General features: G+C 45.3%; 1 protein-coding gene across 1 annotated transcript; it reads right to left on the bottom strand.

The window, feature by feature from the left end:
• Window positions 1-655: 655 nt before the first annotated feature.
• On the bottom strand, window positions 656-17,056 carry LOC148507605 (uncharacterized). Its single transcript, XM_088445794.1, has 3 exons — window positions 16,915-17,056; window positions 11,229-11,832; window positions 656-1,821 (listed from the first exon to the last, which is right to left on the bottom strand). Exons 1-3 carry the CDS (start codon window positions 17,054-17,056, stop codon window positions 1,296-1,298), a joined length of 1,272 nt encoding a protein of 423 aa, XP_088301920.1. The 3' UTR covers window positions 656-1,295.
• Between the last annotated feature and the right edge of the window lie 1,977 nt (window positions 17,057-19,033).

Below are 19,033 nucleotides of genomic sequence, written 5' to 3'. Positions count from 1 at the left end.
CACCACCCTGACCACACTCCCCCTCCCAGTCACCACCCTGACCACACTCCCCCTCCCAGTCACCACTCTGACCACACTCCACCTCCCAGCAACCACTCTGACCGCACTTCACCTCCCAGTCACCACCCTGACCACACTCCCCCTCCCAGTCACCACTCTGACCACACTCCCCCTCCCAGTCACCACTCTGACCACACTCCCCCTCCCAGTCACCACTCTGATCACACTCCGCCTCCCAGTCACCACCCTGACCACACTCCGCCTCCCAGTCACCACTCTGACCACACTCCCCCTCCCAGTCACCACTCTGACCACACTCCACCTCCCAGTCACCACTCTGACCACACTCCACCTCCCAGTCACCACCCTGACCACACTCCGCCTCCCAGTCACCACCCTGACCACACTCCGCCTCCCAGTCACCACTCTGACCACACTCCGCCTCCCAGTCACCACTCTGACCACACTCCGCCTCCCAGTCACCACTCTGACCACACTCCACCTCCCAGTCACCACTCTGACCACACTCCGCCTCCCAGTCACCACCCTGACCACACTCCGCCTCCCAGTCACCACCCTGACCACACTCCGCCTCCCAGTCACCACTCTGACCACACTCCGCCTCCCAGTCACCACTCTGACCACACTCCCCCTCCCAGTCACCACTCTGACCACGCTCCACCTCCCTAGAACAATAGGGATAAACTGCCTTTATTATATCCCGGCGATGCCGGTGACCTTGCACAGTGGTCAGTTCTCTTCTAGTGACACAGTACAAGTCAGATCAACAAAATAACATGTTGCTTACAAGGAAATAAGACAGTACAAGTATGTTACCCTCTTTAGCATATTACTATGATGGCGTGTGGTCAGGGGCTAAGGGTAGAAATACGAAGGAGAGATTGTCACAGCCGCTGATCATCAGCACCATCAAAACTGCTCCTTAGTAAATCTACCCGTCACCCTGTACATAGACAGTAGTAACAACACTGCCACCTGCAGGTTATAGAGGAAACTAGCCGTATACTACAGTGGCCTTATCATCAATGTACAATGTGGAAGCTGCCATCTGTGGACTGAAGCAATATTCATGGAGATGTCACTGGCTCCCAATGAGCTGAGAGCTTTCTAGGTTGGCGTGAACCAATGTAATAGAAGAACAACAAACAGTAACATATGATAAGGACACCACCGATAACAGCTGTATTTTCATATCTATCCATAACCCCGGAAATCTGGGAGCAACTGGTGGATAAATGAGTAGTAACAGCCGCGTCATGTATCAGACAGTCTGCTCATCTAGGACACAGAAGATTTCCACCGTTGTGAGTTCTTTGATGGCGGATTAAAGATGATCCATCAGAAAAGCAGCGGCCGCACTGGGAACACGTGTACGGTCTCTCTCCGGTGTGGATGCGCTGGTGTTTCACAAGGTTGGATCTCTGCGTGAAACGCTTCCCACACTGTGTGCATCTAAAGGGTTTCTCGCCAGAGTGAATCCGCTGATGTGTAACAAGAGTAAAACTTCGGGCAAAGCATCTCCCGCACTCCTGGCATGAAAACGGCCTCTCCCCAGTGTGAGTCCTCTTATGTGACAGGAGACCTGACCTCTGATGAAAGGATTTCCCACTGTAACACTGAAACAGTTTGTCCTCGGTGTGAACTCGCTGGTGGGCGGTAAAAGCCAATTTGGAGGTGAAACGCACTCCGCAAACCGAGCATCTATACAGATTACTGGCGCTATGGGTTTGCTGGTGGGTGACGAGGGCTGAATGATTAGGGAAACATTGCTGACACTCCGAGCACTGATGTGTCTTCTCAGGATAGTGCGAGGAGGCGTGCGGACCTGTTGGGGACAAAAGTACTAAGATAAACCCTCCATACATCAGCGGATGGGTCGCTGCATCATGTGTGAGACATTCTGCGTAGTTATACCTATGCACCGTATAGATATCAGATATTACATATATTCAATATCATATACAATTCTTCCTTAACAGTTATCCCTGTCATCCCCACATAACATTGGAATTAGCCAAGAACTGTTATTTAATATGTATTAGAACATAAAGTGACTGCTACATAACAACTCTCTCAGGTGTTATCAATAACCTCCAGAACTGATGACTCAAGCAATCCTCAACAGATCCCAGCTGGATCGAGCACTAGTGTAGATGTAATTGAGAAAGCATATAGGTCCTAAAAAGGCTATAAACATTGTGTTTTTTTTTTATTGTTTATGCTTTCCCAATTACATCTACACTAGCACTCTATCTCAGCTTGTATAGCTGTACACATTGCTAATGCTGGCTATACAATCTACAATTATCAGGGCGATCCGCCCGATATCTGCTGATCGCCCCGATAATTGTAGCGTGTGTTTGGGCGACCAAGGGTTAAATATTGCTCGGTCAGGCATGCTGGATTGTCCAGCATGCCCGTTCCGATGCGATATTTAAGAGGTAAACTGTCGGCCGCATCGGGCACTGTATGCCCAGCTGCGACCGACAGACAGATATTTCCTGTGTTCCTTCCCATGGGGAAAAGGGAAATGTCTCCCCCCCCGGGGGCGGAGCGCAGATGTCGGGCTATACACTGTGAGATTTCTCTCACAGTGTATGCCGGCGACATCTGCGGCTGGCAGGCTGCCAAATATAATGTCTGTCGGTCTGACAGGCATTTTATCTGGACGTGTATGCCCAGCTTTAGTTATTTATATACTGAGCAACTAACAAACACTCAGCAGCATACTATATTCTTGTTTTAGAACCCAGCTGGGCTCAGGCTAGAGATGACATAACACCTCTCTCAGGTGTTACCACTAACCTCCAGCACTGATGACTCATGCAGGGAATCACCTATCAGCCAATTACTATAAAACCTGCTCAGACCTCTTCCCCAGAGCCTGAACATCAATTGTGTCTACATAGATGCTCTTGCTCCAAGAGCTATACTCTCTGTGTTTCAACTCCGGTGTTTGGTCTCCTTGACAGCAGCACATCAATACACACATTTTAATTGGCGGTGTTTCCAGGCAGTCCATATACCAGCTAAGTACTCTGTTGCTTTCATGGTGGAAACCAAGTTTATTGGGCCGCGACCTGTGTCCTCACTGAGTAAAGTCCATAACCACTTGAGGGGATCCCTGGTGAAGTCCGGTGGGGGTCTTAGACTCTGCACTAGTGTATCTGCTTGTGCCAATTTCACCTGTTTGCATCTATGATTTATCTGCATGTGTGGACTCTGATACACTCGCTGTCTGTTTGTGAGCTCCAGGGTTATTGCATCTACTCTGTATATCTCATTCCATACTACGCACTGTTCCCAGAGTGCTAACACATCCGTGCTGCTCATTGCATGCTGCACTCTGTTACTGTAGTGCCAAGACCTCTGTGCCTCTCATTCCATACTACGCACCGTTCCCACAGTGCCAACACATCCGTGCTGCTCATTGCATGCTGCACTCTGTTACTGCAGTGCCAACACCTCTGTGCCTCTCATTCCATACTATGCACCGTTCCCAGAGTGCCAACACACCTGTGCCTCTCATTTAATGCTAGGTGCTGTTCCCACAGTGCCAACACACCTGTGCGCCTTGTTGCACGCTACCGAACTCCCACGGTTTGGGTACTCAGATGTACCTACAGCTTTTGTGCTTTCTGTACTCAGCTGTACCTACGGTTTTTGTGCTTCCACTAAATATTTTAGGGTATGCCGTGGCTATCTCCTCGCAGAGTATCGCAGCTATACCATCTTCATTGTGTTACTCACTAGAAACAAAACCCCAAAGCACCACAATACCTTCAGACCTGTTTATATGCTAGGTACTCTACACTCACTATGGAACTACACCACATAGGTGATGCCATTATGCTGTTCTGAGCCCACGTACAGTACAGCCCAGGGCAAACACCTTCTGACTGGCCTCAAAACTCCAACAAGAGCACATTGATGGCCAGTGTACACGTTGTAGTTTTTGAGGTCAGTCACACTGGCCATAGAAAGATTCTCTCTCTGTCTGCGCCAGTGACAGGCTCATGAGATTCTAATACGGATTTCTGAGCCTTCTCATACACTCCACCACTAATACATAATGGGTGGTCAACTCCCATTCCTAAGCCTCCCAAGCTCTGGACGTCCCCCAACATTACAAGTTGGCCGTGATGCCGCTCAGCGTTTCTTCCTTCCCTGGTGCATGACCATATGGATTCCGTTGCCACCTGGCATCAGAGCTTGTGGGCGTCCAGCAGGACCACCAGTTGTACTGTTTCCCTGACTGGTCTAACCCCTTCCAATTTTTGGGTCCTCTGTACATTTACCCTCGCCAAAAGGTAATACTAGTGTGCGGTGGCATATAGGGGCATAAAGCAGGGGGTCCAACTGAAAACACATTAGGCTCTGCCAGCCAGGTCTAGTGGCAGTATAGCGGGGAAACCGCAAAAATGGTGATTCAATACAATAGTGAGTGTTCAGAACTAGGCAGTATTCCCGTAGGGCAACAGCCCCACAAAACATAATATGCCTCCCCTACAATGGAACAGCTTTCATGCACCCCTTGTGCATCCAAGACCCCCTCTACTCCCACGCTCTCTCTGATGGCAAATGCCAGAAGTTTGTCTCGGAACATACTTGTCTAATCTCCAGGCCGCCACGCCCCCTGCTGTACTGATCTGGCTGCCCTTTTCTGGAGAAATGAGCTAATATGTATTGGAATCAGGTCCTTCTTTATACTGGAAGGTACTGACACTCTCATCCATGTCCTCATCACTTCCCGCCTTGATTACTATAATCTGTTTCTGTCTGGCCTTTCTAACTCCAGATTTGCTCCTCTACAGTCTGGGCCTGATTCAGAGACGCTCGCAAAAAGCGAGCGCTCGCTCTGAATCAGGGCGGGCGCTGTTTTTTTTAGGAGCGTCCTCCTAGTCATTCGCATAGCTGTGGGTGACCACCCACAGCTATAGCGAGTGGCCATGATGATTGCCGCGATGGTCAAGACCATCGAGCTTGCGACGAGACCCTTGTGGTATGTTCTCGTGGCCTCAAGCCCCAGAGAGCTTCTGGCTCTAATACAGCCGGAAGCTCTCCCACTATCACTGGTGATGTCAGTGGGGCCGCCCACAAACGGCAGGCGTTCGCATGGGAACGCCTCCGTTTGTGAAGCCACCCCCGGCCACGCCTACAAAATGGGGCGAGCTGTCGATCAACATCGACAGCCGCCCCTTTTGTAGTGAGTCCCGGAGCGAGTGCTTTTTGCGTTCGCTCCGGGGCTCGCGCATGCGCACTGGGCCACCATCGACCCGGTTGCGAGCGCTCAGCGCTTGCGACCGGGTCTGAATCAGGCCCTCTGTCCTCATCTCGGCTGGCCATCTCATTTTCCTCTCTCGTCACTTTACCACTGCTGCCCCTCCCCACCAGTCACTCCTCTGGTATTTATCCGATCACAAGCTGCCCCTCCAGATACAGGATAGTGGGTGTGTAGTGCAGTCAGCAGATGAAGCAGCTTTTCCGACATACCCAAATATTATCTTATCAACTTTACGGAAAAGTGAATAGGTATAAAACATGTAACAACAGACCCTGACACTAATCTATGTGCGCAATTTTTTATAATGGCCCCTTCGATGATGTTTTATAGCAGGGTGGCAGGTCAACTACGCCGTGGCACCTCTTCAGCCAGAACCCATTCGCTTATTATGTTATTAAAATAAATAAAGACGACTACTCCTTAGTGCACTTAACACAGACATTTATAAACAGACAAAAACAAATCATGAACATAATCAGTTTACATGTTGAGTGAATGAAATAGAACAGTATGTTGTATTTTATCTGATTAGTAAAACATAAATAGAGTTGACTATATCGTATGTTTATCTTCTTTAATATATTACCATGGAGCGCTCCTAATCAAGGGCTAAACCTTTACCACATGGACAGTAATAGCAACAGCGAGACCGGCAAGACATAGGAAAAACTAACCAAACACTACAGAGAACTTATCATCGATACACAAATTGTGAGCTGAACGAATATTCATGAAACTGCAGCTTATCATAATCATGAGGATGAAATGACATCATTGCTAAACTACACACAAGTGACATCATTGCTCCCGCATGAATTGCTAAGCTACACAAGTGACATCACTGATTCCACATGAAATGATAAACTACAATCTAGTTTTCATTCATTCATCCAAGAAAATGGCTGCCGTGCCTCAGTGATGTCACTGGACTCTAGTGAACGGATAGGCTGTGTTGTCATGGTTAATAGCTCAGCCCACAAAATGGCTGCACCCACTGTATTCCTGCAGCACGGTTAAAGCGTAGAAGCATCATAAAAATAAGTTATTTTTTTCCTTAAATACATTCATGCCAATGTTGTATTACATTAGTTATATATACGTTACACAACACGCTAAAAAAGTCATTTACAAATGTCTAAAAGTGGAAATGCGGCGGTCTGATGTCACCTGGCTACTTTTACAGAACTGCACATTGATTTTATTGGCAGGAGAATGGATATGTCAGCTGACATGAAGGTGTCTGAGGGGGTGGGAGGAGTTGGGTGGATAAATAAGGGATGTTGCATGGCAGACACAAGGTATGCGCATTAGTGCACCCGTTATTCAGCCACAGAGAAAAATAAGATTTCAGTTTGCAGAAAGGGATTATTTCAATTCATTAAAATGGAAAATAAAGTGTATTATAAGTAGGGTTGTGCAGGCTCGTATTAGTTCGGATTATCCCGCCAAATATCGGGTCTCAGAAAGAGGCAAAACGTCATCTTTCATGGACAAACATTGTCTTTCATGGACTTTTGTCCAGGAATGATGATGTTTGTCCATGAAAGATGACGTTTTGCCTCTTTCTGAGACCCGATTTGTGGCTGGAAAAATCCAAATCTGGCGGGAAAATCCGAACTAATCCGAGCCTGCACATCCCTAATTATAAGTGGCATTCCAGTGAGCTACTGAAGGGTCAAATAGGGGTAGGGGCTACTGAAGGGTCAAATAGGGGGAGGGAGCAAAAAGGAGCACGGGTTTTCTTTCTAACAAAAGGACTTGATTTTTCTCCCTCCTCATTTGAAAACCCCATTGCAGTTGAATTAATGTAATTAAAATACAAACAAGTGAGAAACATAACAAAGACAGCACTAATATAACCTCACTCACTGTATGGCTAATATAAGATAAACTAAGTAAGTAAGGAGCAAAATATAAAAGAATAAATGGAAGAAGAGGGTGGGGTCATTCCGTGTCAAATCAACACACTGATTTTGCCTCACCAGCTCAGATTTTGTTAAAATTTGGTATATGGAGAGTATATATTAAGGATGTGCAGGCTCGGATCAGTTCGAATTTTCCCGCCAAAAATCAGGTCTCAGAAAGAGGCAAAACGTCCTCTTTCATTCCTGGACAAAAGTCCATGAAAGATTATGTTTGTCCATGAAAGATGACGTTTTGCTTCTTTCTGAGACCCAATTTTTGGAGGGAAAAAAAAATCTGAACTTGGCGGGAAAATCCGAACTAATCCGAGCCTGCGCATCCCTAGTATATATGTAGTCACCGAAAAAGACTAAATTTTATTTAAATATCTCATGCCGTTTCCAAAATATATGTATGTACATTTTTCAAAAATCTGTCAAAAACGCTTGACACAATACCCACCTATTTCCTTAACTTAATCGATAAGGAATTCAATATGTTCCTTCCCAAGGCTCCTATTATAGTGTTTCGGAATCGCGACTGCAGTTGTAAAGATTTCAAAAATCTGTCAAAAACGCACAACCAGCATATTTTCAAATCGCCATAACAGCTCTCCTAATTAAGCTAGAGAGGTGGGGGTGGTATCATTTTACTGGTTTTTTTTATGCCCTTTCCTATATGACATACAACACAATAGGCTTTGTGAGGAAAAACTTTTTCCAAATTCAAAACTGAAAAGTGCGACGACAAAAAAGTTCAAATAATTTCTGGAAATAGTCTATTCTAATGTTAAACGTTAGTCAAAATGTAAAAGTGGGAGGATAATGGGTTCATAGTTAAAAATAGCAAAATAGTTTATTAAAAAAAAAGCCGGGTGTATTACAAGTTAGGTAATAATAGATTTGATGACTTCATTAGTTTAATTATATAAATCAAGTTGAATAGAAATACTTGACATTGTATTAGTCAGTCAACAATGTTAGCTGAAGATAGTTTGACATTGCCTCAGTGGTCATCAGGAGACATGACAAATTCTTCCAGTTGGAGTTATAGGGTCAACTTGGCATAAGACATCAATTCATACTGCCCCCCACCGCAATTACAAGAAAATCCCCGGCAGCGGGGGCCTGTGACGCGATTCACGCAGAATCGCATCATTTTGTCCCTGCCCCCTGATTCACACCCCCAGTTCTGCCCACACACGTCGAACACTCCCCCCCCCCCGATTTTGCCGATCTGGCTGCCCCCTCCTGGAAGGGGCAGCCAGAATGTCGGCATGTTTGCATCAATTAGAGGTATCCATAGTACATCAGGCTTCCTTGGAGAAAAGGATGATGGTGAAGGTCCAGCTGGATGAAGGAAGGTCACTTTTAATTCGTATTCATCTTCATTCTTGTCCGTCACATAAGCTAGCCACCATTTCTTGCTATACACAACAGATATATAGCCATTTACTTGTGTCAACTGGAGTTTGTCTAGGAGATTTTGTAGCGAATACTGTAGATGATGTTGTAGCCTTAGAAAAGGTTTTCACGGATATTTTTGATGTACTTGAATCAACAGGTATAAACGCATGATACTGTTGTGTTCCCTGAATAGTTACTGTCTGGCTGAAACGATCATTCAAAAATGTTTCAGGCTCAATGTAGTCTTCTTGCGTTGTGAACATCAAATTAATTCCAGATATATTTTCTACTGCCCATTCATAAAGTTCGAGACGTGTGAGGATTTCGTTCTCATATGGACGTTGTAGGCTGGCTCTAGCTGCCAGTCTCTTGACTGAGCCACCAACTCCATCACAGGGGCCTTTCCCATGCACCGTGGCCGAAAAATGACACTTGGCCTCAACATCGAAGTCTAGCTTGTGGCAACACAAGTTTTTGAAGTGTTTCTTGCACAGACATGCTATAAACTGACTGCAATACTGAGCACGATTCCTGACCATTGATTCATGAGCATGATTCAGAAACAATGCATTAACATTACTGAAGTACATTATTTATTTTGGTGCAAGCATTATTCATTGTTTTTAGTTAATAAAGTCATATAGACACTTTTATAATTAGGCATACATTATTTGAATTTTTGTAAATTCTCTTAATTACTTTTTGACAATGTCTACATGTGAGAATATATAATATCTATATTATATATTCTCACACGTAGATATTGACAAAAAGTAATTGAGAATTTACATTTAATTCAAATATTGAGTGTTGGGCTAATTTTAGTTGTTCCATCATATAATTGGATTTAAAAGTAGGCCCTGATTTTTTCAAACTTAGCGGCCTATTCATCATTACTAAAAACTCGATGGAGGTGATTAGGTTTAGAGCTCATATGGAGTTCTACCGAATTACCTGAGGAATTCATCATTCCTCCTCTCCATAACTATCTATTCCGAAAAGTTGCCATTTTTTGCGATGACAGCTTTTCAGATAATAGATACTTTTCCCTCTCTACTCTAACCGCAGCTGTAATCAGTGCTGCGCATGCGCTGTTGCATCAGTAAAAGCAGCGCATGCGCAGCACTGCCTACAGCTGCGGTAATTGTGTCCCCCCCCCTCAGCTCCCTGTACCTCCATTTACCTGGGCGTTGAAGCCACCTCCAGCTCTGACACTGTGTTCATCCTGTAGAATGCAGTAAAGTTTAGAAAAGAAAAAAATATATATATTTTTTTCTAAACTTTACTGTGTTCTGCTGGGAGAACACAGTGTCAGAGCAGCAGCCAGAGCCAGAGGAGGGTCCAGGGAGCGATGGAGCGAGCCGAGGAGGACCTGCCCAGCTGACAGCAGGTAAGTGTAATCTGCTATACGCCATCTGAGACTGGCGTATAGTAACACCATCAAATTCCGTAAATACACAATTTTCGGAATTTGATGAATAGCATTATTTCCATATCCCTATACTTATGTATGGGGAGTGTGAAAATTAACGCAGACGGACTTAACCAGGAGATATCAGTGATATCTCCTGTGTTAAGTGTCTTCATGAATTACGGAAAATGTCCTTAAAAACTTTATTTTAGTGTTGATGAATAGGCCCCATAGTGCCTACTCCTGTTTAAAATTATTTTTAACTATGAACCCATTATACTCCCACTTTTAAATTTTGAAAAACTTTTAACATTAGTATAGACTATTTTCCAGAAATGTTTTGAACTTTTTTGTCAACGCACTTTTTGAAATAATTATGATCAAAAAGTTTAGTTTGAATTTGGAAAAACTTTTTCCTCACAAAGCATATTGTTTTGTATATAATAGAAATGGGCATACAAAAACACAGAAAAATGACACCACTCCCACCTTTCTAGCCTAATTAGGAGAGCTGCTATGGCGATTTGAAAATATGTTGGTTGTGCGTTTTTGACAGATTTTTTATTTTTTAACCATTTTTATTGAGACATCATAGAACAAATATTAACAAATATAATATAACAAAATATATATAGCAAACACAATATACAGTACTATAGTCTGAATAAATGTGGTCACATTAGAAAATTACACACAGACAAACACAGATAATATTGATAGTGTGAGAATAAGTCACGTGACATACACATTGTAACAAACAGACTGTCAACATATAAATAAAACAAATGAAAAAGGAAAAGAGCAAAAAATAAACAATAATCAGGAGCAACAACTGCAGCCACGATTCCGAAACACTATAATAGGAGCCTTGGGAAGGAACCTATTGAATTCCTTATCAATTAAGTTAAGGAAATCGGCTTTTTTGACAGATTTTTGAAAAATTTACATAGCTATTTTTGGAAACGGCATGAAATATTTAAATAAAATTTTGGATTTTTCTTAGACTACATACTTTCCATATACCAAATTTTAACAAAATTTGAGCAGGTGAGGTAAAATTTTAACAAAAGTGTGTTGATTTGACACAGAATGGCTCAGCGCTACTATAATGGTAGTAGTCCTGAGCACATGGTGATCTTTTTATTGTTTTCCACCATGTATGACTGTTCCTCACCTAGTACACAAGAGAGGTCAGGATTTCCCTCCGGAGTGAATTATCTGATGTCGAACAAGATTTGAGCTCTGAGAAAAGCAGCGGCCACACTGAGAGCACACGAACGGTCTCTCCCCGGTGTGAATGCGGCGATGCTTTACAAGGCTGCAGCTTTGGGTAAAACGCTTGCCACACTCCATGCACTTAAACGGTTTCTCGCCAGAGTGTATCCTCCAGTGCCTAACAAAAGTAGCTCTTTTCTCAAAGCATCTCCCGCACTCCGGGCATGAAAATGGACTTTCGTCAGTGCAAGTCCTTTTACGTGACAGAAGATGTGACCTCTGGTGCAAAGATATTCCACTATTAGGACGATGAAGCAGTTTGTCCTCGGTGTGTGATTGCTGGTGGGCGGTAAGAGCCAATCTGGAGCTGAAACGCACTCCGCAAATGGAGCATCTAGACAGATTACTGGCGCTATGAGTTTGCTGGTGGGAGACGAGGGCTGAATGATTAGGGAAACATTGCTGACACTCCGAGCACTGATGTGTCTTCTCAGGATAGTGCGAGGAGGCGTGCGGACCTGTTGGGGACAAAAGTACTAAGATAAATCCTCTATATATCACCGGAAGGGTCGCGCCATCATATGCAATAAACTCTGCGCACCATTCAGATTATAGGTTCGAATCCAATTTCCTTAGTTTCATATGGATTTATCAATTAAAGTTTAACCCTGTCACTCCCAAATAAAACTCCAGTTTACTGCGTAATAAAAACAGAGGAGCGTTTTGTTCTGACACTTCTGTACCATTCACCACAGCACGACGGAAGGAACCACCCACTGTTTTACACTACTAGAATGTTGCTGAGTCTGTCTCCTCCCCTCACTGGCATATAAATATACTAGGCGATAAAACCAAGAAGTAAGGGATGTATTAATAATATGATAGTAATTTAAGGTCAAAACAGATGTTAGAGGGATGTCCGTATGTACAGCCATGGCCAAAAGTTTTGAGAATGACACAAGTATTGGTTGTCACAGAGTCTGCTGCTTCAGTTTTTATGATGGCAATTTGCATATACTCCAGAATGTCATGAAGAGTGATCAGATGAATTGCAATTAATTGCAAAGTCCCTCTTTGCCATGACAATGAACATAATACCAAAAACAACATTTCTACTGCATTTCAGCCCTGCCACAAAAGGACCAGCTGACATCATGTCACTGCTTCTCTCGTTAACACAGGTGAGAGTGTTGACAAGGTCAAGACTGGAGATCACTCTGTCATGCTGATTGAGTTAGAATAACAGACTGGAAGCTTTAAAAGGAGGGTGGAGCTTGAAATCATTGTTCTTCCTCTGTTAACCATAGTTACCTGCAAGGAACCACGTCCAGTCATTATTGCTTTGCACAAAAGGGCTTCACAGACAAGGATATTGCTGCTAGTAAGATTGCACCTAAATCAACCATTTATCAGATCACCAAGAACTTCAAGGAGAGAGGTTCAATAGTTGTGAAGAAGGCTTCAGGGCACCCAATAACGTCCAGCAAGCGCCAGGACCGTCTCCTAAAGTTGATTCAGCTGTGGGATCGGGGCACCACCAGTGCAGAGCTTGCTCAGGAATGGCAGCAGACAGGTGTGAGTGCATCTTCACGCACAGTGAGGCGAAGACTTTTGGAAGATGGCCTGGTGTCAAAACGGGCAGCAAAGAAGCCACTTCTCTCCAGGAAAAACATCAGGGACAGACTGATATTCTGCAAAAGGTACAGGGATTGGACTGCTAAGGAATGGGGTAAAGTTATTTTCTCTGATGAATCCCCTTTCAGATTGTTTATGGCACCAAGAAAAACACTTGTCCGGAGAAGGAAAGGTGAGCGCTACCATCAGTCCGGTGTCATGCCAATAGTAAAGCATCCTGAGACCATTCATGTGTGGGGTTGTTGCTCAGCCAAGGGAGTGGGCTCACTCACAATTTTGCCTAAGAACACAGCCATGAATAAAGAATGGTACCAAAACATCCTCCAAGAGCAACTTCTCCCAACCATCCAAGAACAGTTTGGTGACGAACAATGCCTTCTCCAGCATGATGGATCACCTTGCCATGAGGCAAAAGTGATAACTAAGTGAGTCGGGGAACAAAACATCGAAATGTTGGGTCCATGGCCGGGAAACTCCCCAGACCATAGGGCCTGATTCAGACCCACTCGCAAGCGGCTGTCTGCTCGCAAGTGGGTCGATGTTGTGCACTGCGCATGCGTACGACGGCGGGAGCTCCGTCGTGCGCATGCGTCAGACGCGACGAGCGAAGGACTTTCCTTCGCTCGTTGTGTCTGATCAAAGGGGGCGTGCTGTCGATGTTGATTGACAGCACGCCCCCTTTGGTGGGCGTGCCGGGGGCGTGCCTCCCTGACGGAGGCGTTCCCAAGGGAACGCCTACCGTCAGGAGCCGGCCCACTGACATCACTAGTGATGTCAGTGCAAGTGATTTTGGCTCTGATAGAGCCAAAATCACTCCGGGCCTTGCGGTTGAAAACCTCAACCGCAGGCTCCGGCTCGCGGTTTCGATGGTTGCGATGGTCAAGACCATCACGGCCATCAAACTGCACGCTCGTATAGGCTGTGGGTGGTGACCCACTGCTATACGAGCGTCCAGGAGGACACTCCATAATTATGGAGGGCGGCCCTCATTCAGAGCGTGCGCTCTGCTCAGAGCGTACGGCTCTGAATGAGGGCCATAATCCCATTGAGAACTTGTGATCAATCCTCAAGGAGGTAGGTGGACAAACAAATAGCCACAAATTCTGACAAACTCCAAGCATTGATTAGGCACTAATGGGCGGCCATCAGTCAGTATGTGGCCCAGAAGTTGATTGACAGCATGCCAGGGCGAATTGCAGAGGTCTTGAAAAAGAAGGGTCAACACTGCAAATATTGACTCTTTGCATAAACTTAATGTAATTGTCAATAAAAGCCTTTGACACTTATGAAATGCTTGTAATTTTACTTCAGTATACCATAGTAACATCTGACAAAAAGGTCTAAAACCACTGAAGCACCAAACTTTGTGAAAACCAATACTTGTGTCATTCTCAAAACTTTTGGCCATGGCTGTACATTTTTTAAATGAGATCCCAACCTGTCTAGGGAATGTTTACTAATAACACAACCGCCAATATTTGGAGTTACTCCCTGTTTGAGGCTCGGTTGTCCCCAGGCAGTGGTGTTTGATGATGGCCGGCTGTGTGCTCAGCGGCATGGAGGAAAGGTGATAGGAAAGCTGTCTCTGTCAGTCATCTCTAGATAGATTCTCTCTGGCAACTGGGAAACAGAGTCACCATGAAGTCTGGCCAGGCAACGGTACGAGATATAACATTATTATCATCCTTTATTTTTATGGCGCCACAATGGGTCCGAAGAACATAGGCAGGAACAGTATGAACAAAGCAAGAACAGAGTCACTTACAGTACAGAACACTTCAGCACATAGACATGGTTTATACGGGATGTAGTCAGCATCCTGCCGACGGTCTAAATACCAGCGTCGGGATCCTGGCTCCAGTATCCCGACCGCCGGCATTCTGAACATAAGTATCGGGTTTAGGGGAGGGTTAGGTTTAGGCACTAAGGGGGAGGTTAGGTTTAGGCACTGGGGAGGGAGGGTTAGGGTGTGGGGAGGTTAGGTTTAGGCACTAGCGGGGGAGGATAGGTTTAGGCATCGGGGAGGGAGGGTTAAGGTAGGGGTTAGGGTTAGTAGTACTAAACTTACCTACGGGTGTCGGGATTCTGTCTGTCAGGATGTCGCTGTCAGCAATGTGACCAGCAGCATCCCGACCATCCAGAACCTGTACCCAACCCGTTTATACACATTGCTGCATCAGCAGCCATAATACCCAAGGGATAGGTGCCGATGTAGGCAGAAAGGAGAAGATGATGGTAAAAGTGAGGGAATGCAATGCACAATCTAATGGGGAGGGGCAGACAGGGGTGACACAGAGAGGAGAGACTATGAGCAAGGAGCATGGGGAAGTGGGTTAGGGTGAGAGCTAGACGGCCTTGATGAAGCAGTGGGTCTTAAGTGAACGTTTGAAGGTTTGTAGAGAGGTGGAGAGTCTGATGGGGAGAGGGAGAGAGTTCCAGAGGTAAGGAGCAACACGGGTAAAATCTTGGGAGGCGAAAGTGGGAGGAAGTAATCGTTTGGGAGGAGAGGCGGCGATCATTTGTGGAGTGAAGTGGGTGGAGTGTGAAGGGAGATGAGGTCAGAGACGTAAATAGGAGAGGATTGGGTGAGGGCTTTGTAAGTGAGTGTGAGAAGTATGAATGCAGTTCTGAAGGAGGAGAGAGTCTGTAGTAGCTTAAATATAAAAAATATACTACTCAGGCGGCAGAAGCACCTTCCAACACCTCCAGTGTGAGTCATAAGACAGATGTGACCTTCCTATCTGGCATCCCTCGTCAAACAAACGCTTCTGGAGGCCTCAACTGACAATCTTTTAAATGGACTGCGCCTGTAACACCCTGCCGGCCTAGAGGGCCTGCAGATGATCCCCGAGAGATGTGATCACCGGGGGATCATTATCACTATTACACATCTCACAGGTAAAACCTATGATCAGGGTGTGGAGCTCAGGCGTTCCCCAGCCTGGCGTCACTAACCTGACCCTGGCTCACCCTCTACTTACAGTTCCGCTTTAATTTCAGGGTGAAAAAGGGACCATTAATAGTTCTGGAGGTAACTTCTATAATAATAATAATAATAATAATAATAATAATAATAATAATAATATAGTGCCCCTTACCCACCTATTTACACAATTCTTTTTAAATTTAATATAATCGCTGAAGTTTTTTTTTCTGGGTATGATTTATTCACAAGTAATATTGTCTCCCATAATGGCAAATGGTTTCATTGCGGTCTGAATTCATCCTGCCAATCGCTGGAATAAGGGCATAACAGATCTTTATGTTATGCCCCATTTTCCTCACTTCATGGAGCAATCTCCCTATTCCCCTTTCATTTGCCTCATGGTTCCTTGATGTGGAACCACCCTCAATATATCCTTCAAGCGTTGTTGTCAAAATTGCTTTGTTTTACATTTCTTATACATCACCTAAATTACTGTTCTCAGAAAAACAGACCGAAATGGTTCAACTTCATCCCTTCTCTACCCCATCCCCTCTCCCCTACCTATCGTGGTAAACTAGGAGATAGTGGTTTCATCTCTTCCACACCAGATGGACCCTCATGAGTCTTAGCATCATGTCAGCCAACGCGACTGGCCTAGAGTATAGGTTCTCAAACTCGGTCCTCAGGACCCCAAAGTGCATGTTTTCCAGGTCTCCACACTGAATCAAGTGAACTAATTAGCTCCACCTGTGGACCTTTTAAAATGTGTCAGTGAGTAATGATTACACCTGTGCACCTGCTGGGTGACCTGCAAAACGTGAACTGTGTGGGGTCCTGAGGACCGAGTTTGAGAACCACTGGCCTAGATGCACCTAAAAAGACATACACTAGTAACTGAGGTGTTCCTGATCCTGGTAAGTACCCATCACTAACTCAATTATTATTATTATTCTTTATTTATATAGCACCACAAGGGGTCCACAGTGCCTTACACAGTACAAAACAGAAACAGTGTGAACAAAACAAGGAAGAAGTGACTTACAGTACAGAACATTGCAGGACATGGACAAGGTTTATAAACATCGCTGCATCAGTGGCCATAGTACCCAAATACGCAGCAGAGAGGCAGAAGCCTCTTGGTGGAAGTTTGTCTGATGTGTGCCGGGAACTTTAACATAGTCATAGATCTGAAGGTCAATAAATCCTGTGTGATCATCAACAGTAACAAGAAAGTGTTCTCCTTCCTCAAACCTCATGGTCTGCCCAATGAACCAAGCAGAAGAACGCTAAAGACTTAACCCATTACTCAGAACCCCCATAAAGCGTATTCATACATAGATCTCCGTTGACTTTCTTCTAACCACCGGATTACCTGATGCCAGGATCACCCCGATGCCTTATCGGGCGACAGTGTCACCATAAGACAAACAGTTTAGGCTTTGCCACGTAACACTTATTGAATTCTCTACTTTTGAGTCAAGCTCATACACAAATGATCGGCATCGCTCTTCAGGAATGTTTATACTTAAAAGTGTCAGAAGATTTACTCCCCAGCATAATCTGGGAGGCTCATAACACCAGCGTATATGGTAATTTGATTGGCAAAGGCTGGGCTTGGAGTAAGAACACCAGGAAGAATATTGCCTCCGTAGAAGGTAAAGTTCTTGAGCGATGTCGGACGCAGTGCGGCTGTAGACATCAGGTGAGTGGCCGTCTGCAGCTGTTTGGGGGGCATGGAAGGAGAGAGCTCCAGAAAATAGGGGGCATGCCAAAGCCAGTGAATGCGTCCTCAGTCGATGTTTCACCAGAGGGTTACTCCGATGTCCCATGGCGGTCTGATGTTCTCGCAGGGGATCTGATGCTGCACCTTGGGACACAGCTACCGGATCTCAGGAAGCCAGCAGTTGGCTTCTCTTAACACAAAGATGCCTCCTGCGGCTTTCAAATATTTTAACACAGCCGCTGCATGTAAAGACACAGCAGAGGTGCCCTCACCATATATCTTTCAATCAGACCCCAATGGTTTCAGCAAAGGTTCCATGACCAGGGGAAGAAGCAGATTTGCTTCTTGTCATTAAATTAAACGGTCAGTGGGCCTGATTCAGAGGCGCTCGCAAAAAGCGAGCGCTCGCTCTGAATCAGGGCGGGCGCAGGTTTTTTTAGTTGCGGTCTCTTGGCCGCTCGCATAGCTATGGGTTACCACCCATAGCTATTGCGAGCGGCCATGATGGTCAAGACCATCACGACCATCGGGCTTGCGACGAGACCCTTGTGGTAGGGTCTCATGGCCACAAGCTCCAGAGAGCATCTGGCTCAAATAGAGCCGGAAGCTCTCTCACTGACATCACTGGTGATGTCAGTGGGGCCGCTCACAAACGACAGGCGTTCGCATGGGAACGCCTCCGTTTGTGAAGCCACCCCCCCGCCACGCCTACAAAACGGGGCAAGCTGTCGCTCAACATCGACAGCTGCCCCTTTTGTAGTGAGTCCCAGAGCGAGCGTTTTTGCGCTCGCTCCGGGGCTCGCGCGTGCACACTGGGCAACCATCGACCCGCTTGCGAGCGGGTCTGAGTCAGGCCCAGTGTTCCCAAAATTGCAATCACCGCATGAAGAACAAGCAATACCCCCCAAAATAGATTAGAGGGGGATTGTCACAATTCTATGACATCCTCCCAAATGCCCCCACCAACATTCCCACCTATAATAACGACATGCAATCAGACACCTTCATCCCCAGTGTCAGTCGGAAATTACACGCAAGTATCCCCTTGCCATAAAACCCTTCAAGTCCCCCCATCCGCTCCTGGTCCAGAGGGATTCACAACACAACACTATATATAAAATTCCCAGGTATTGTAACATATGGGATTAGTGGATGTCATTTTGAAGCGCCCTCGTTATTTTCACCCATATTATTCTGATGCTAAGCTTCGCACCCCCATAGAGATCTCGGCCGCACATTGTCCATAGTTTTCTGTCTATGAGAAGCAGCGCAGATATGTGATGTCCCCGTACACAGCTCGTGCTGCTCCCACCCTCCTCTGTATTACTGCTTTATCTATACTTTACACTGGTATTGTTATATCAAGGTATCGCTGTAACACTTGCTGTAATATGGTCTCAACAAGAGATATTACATTAAAATAAATACTACTGTAAAAGTTTGGATCATAAAAGTTTAATCTAGTGCGGTAATACCTTTATTTTATGTGTAAGATGCCGATTATATCACT

This window comes from Taudactylus pleione, unplaced genomic scaffold, assembly GCF_031769625.1.
Source record: "Taudactylus pleione unplaced genomic scaffold, aTauple2 ptg000390l, whole genome shotgun sequence".
In the NCBI taxonomy this organism is placed as follows: domain Eukaryota; kingdom Metazoa; phylum Chordata; class Amphibia; order Anura; family Myobatrachidae; genus Taudactylus; species Taudactylus pleione.
Note: the sequence above shows the minus strand (reverse complement) of the source record. Positions and strands in the feature narration are given on the sequence as shown.

What these genes read in the sequence shown, in the direction of transcription:
- LOC148507605 (XM_088445794.1), bottom strand. Translation starts at nt 17,056, where the DNA reads ATGAGGTTTGAGGAAGGAGAACACTTTCTTGTTACTGTTGATGATCAC. An exon ending in GGCTTCTGCCTCTCTGCTGC is followed by an intron (nt 11,833 to 16,914) that starts GTATTTGGGTAC and finishes AATGGTGCGCAG; the next exon opens with AGTTTATTGCATATGATGGC. An exon ending in CATCAGATAATTCACTCCGG is followed by an intron (nt 1,822 to 11,228) that starts AGGGAAATCCTG and finishes CTCGCACTATCC; the next exon opens with TGAGAAGACACATCAGTGCT.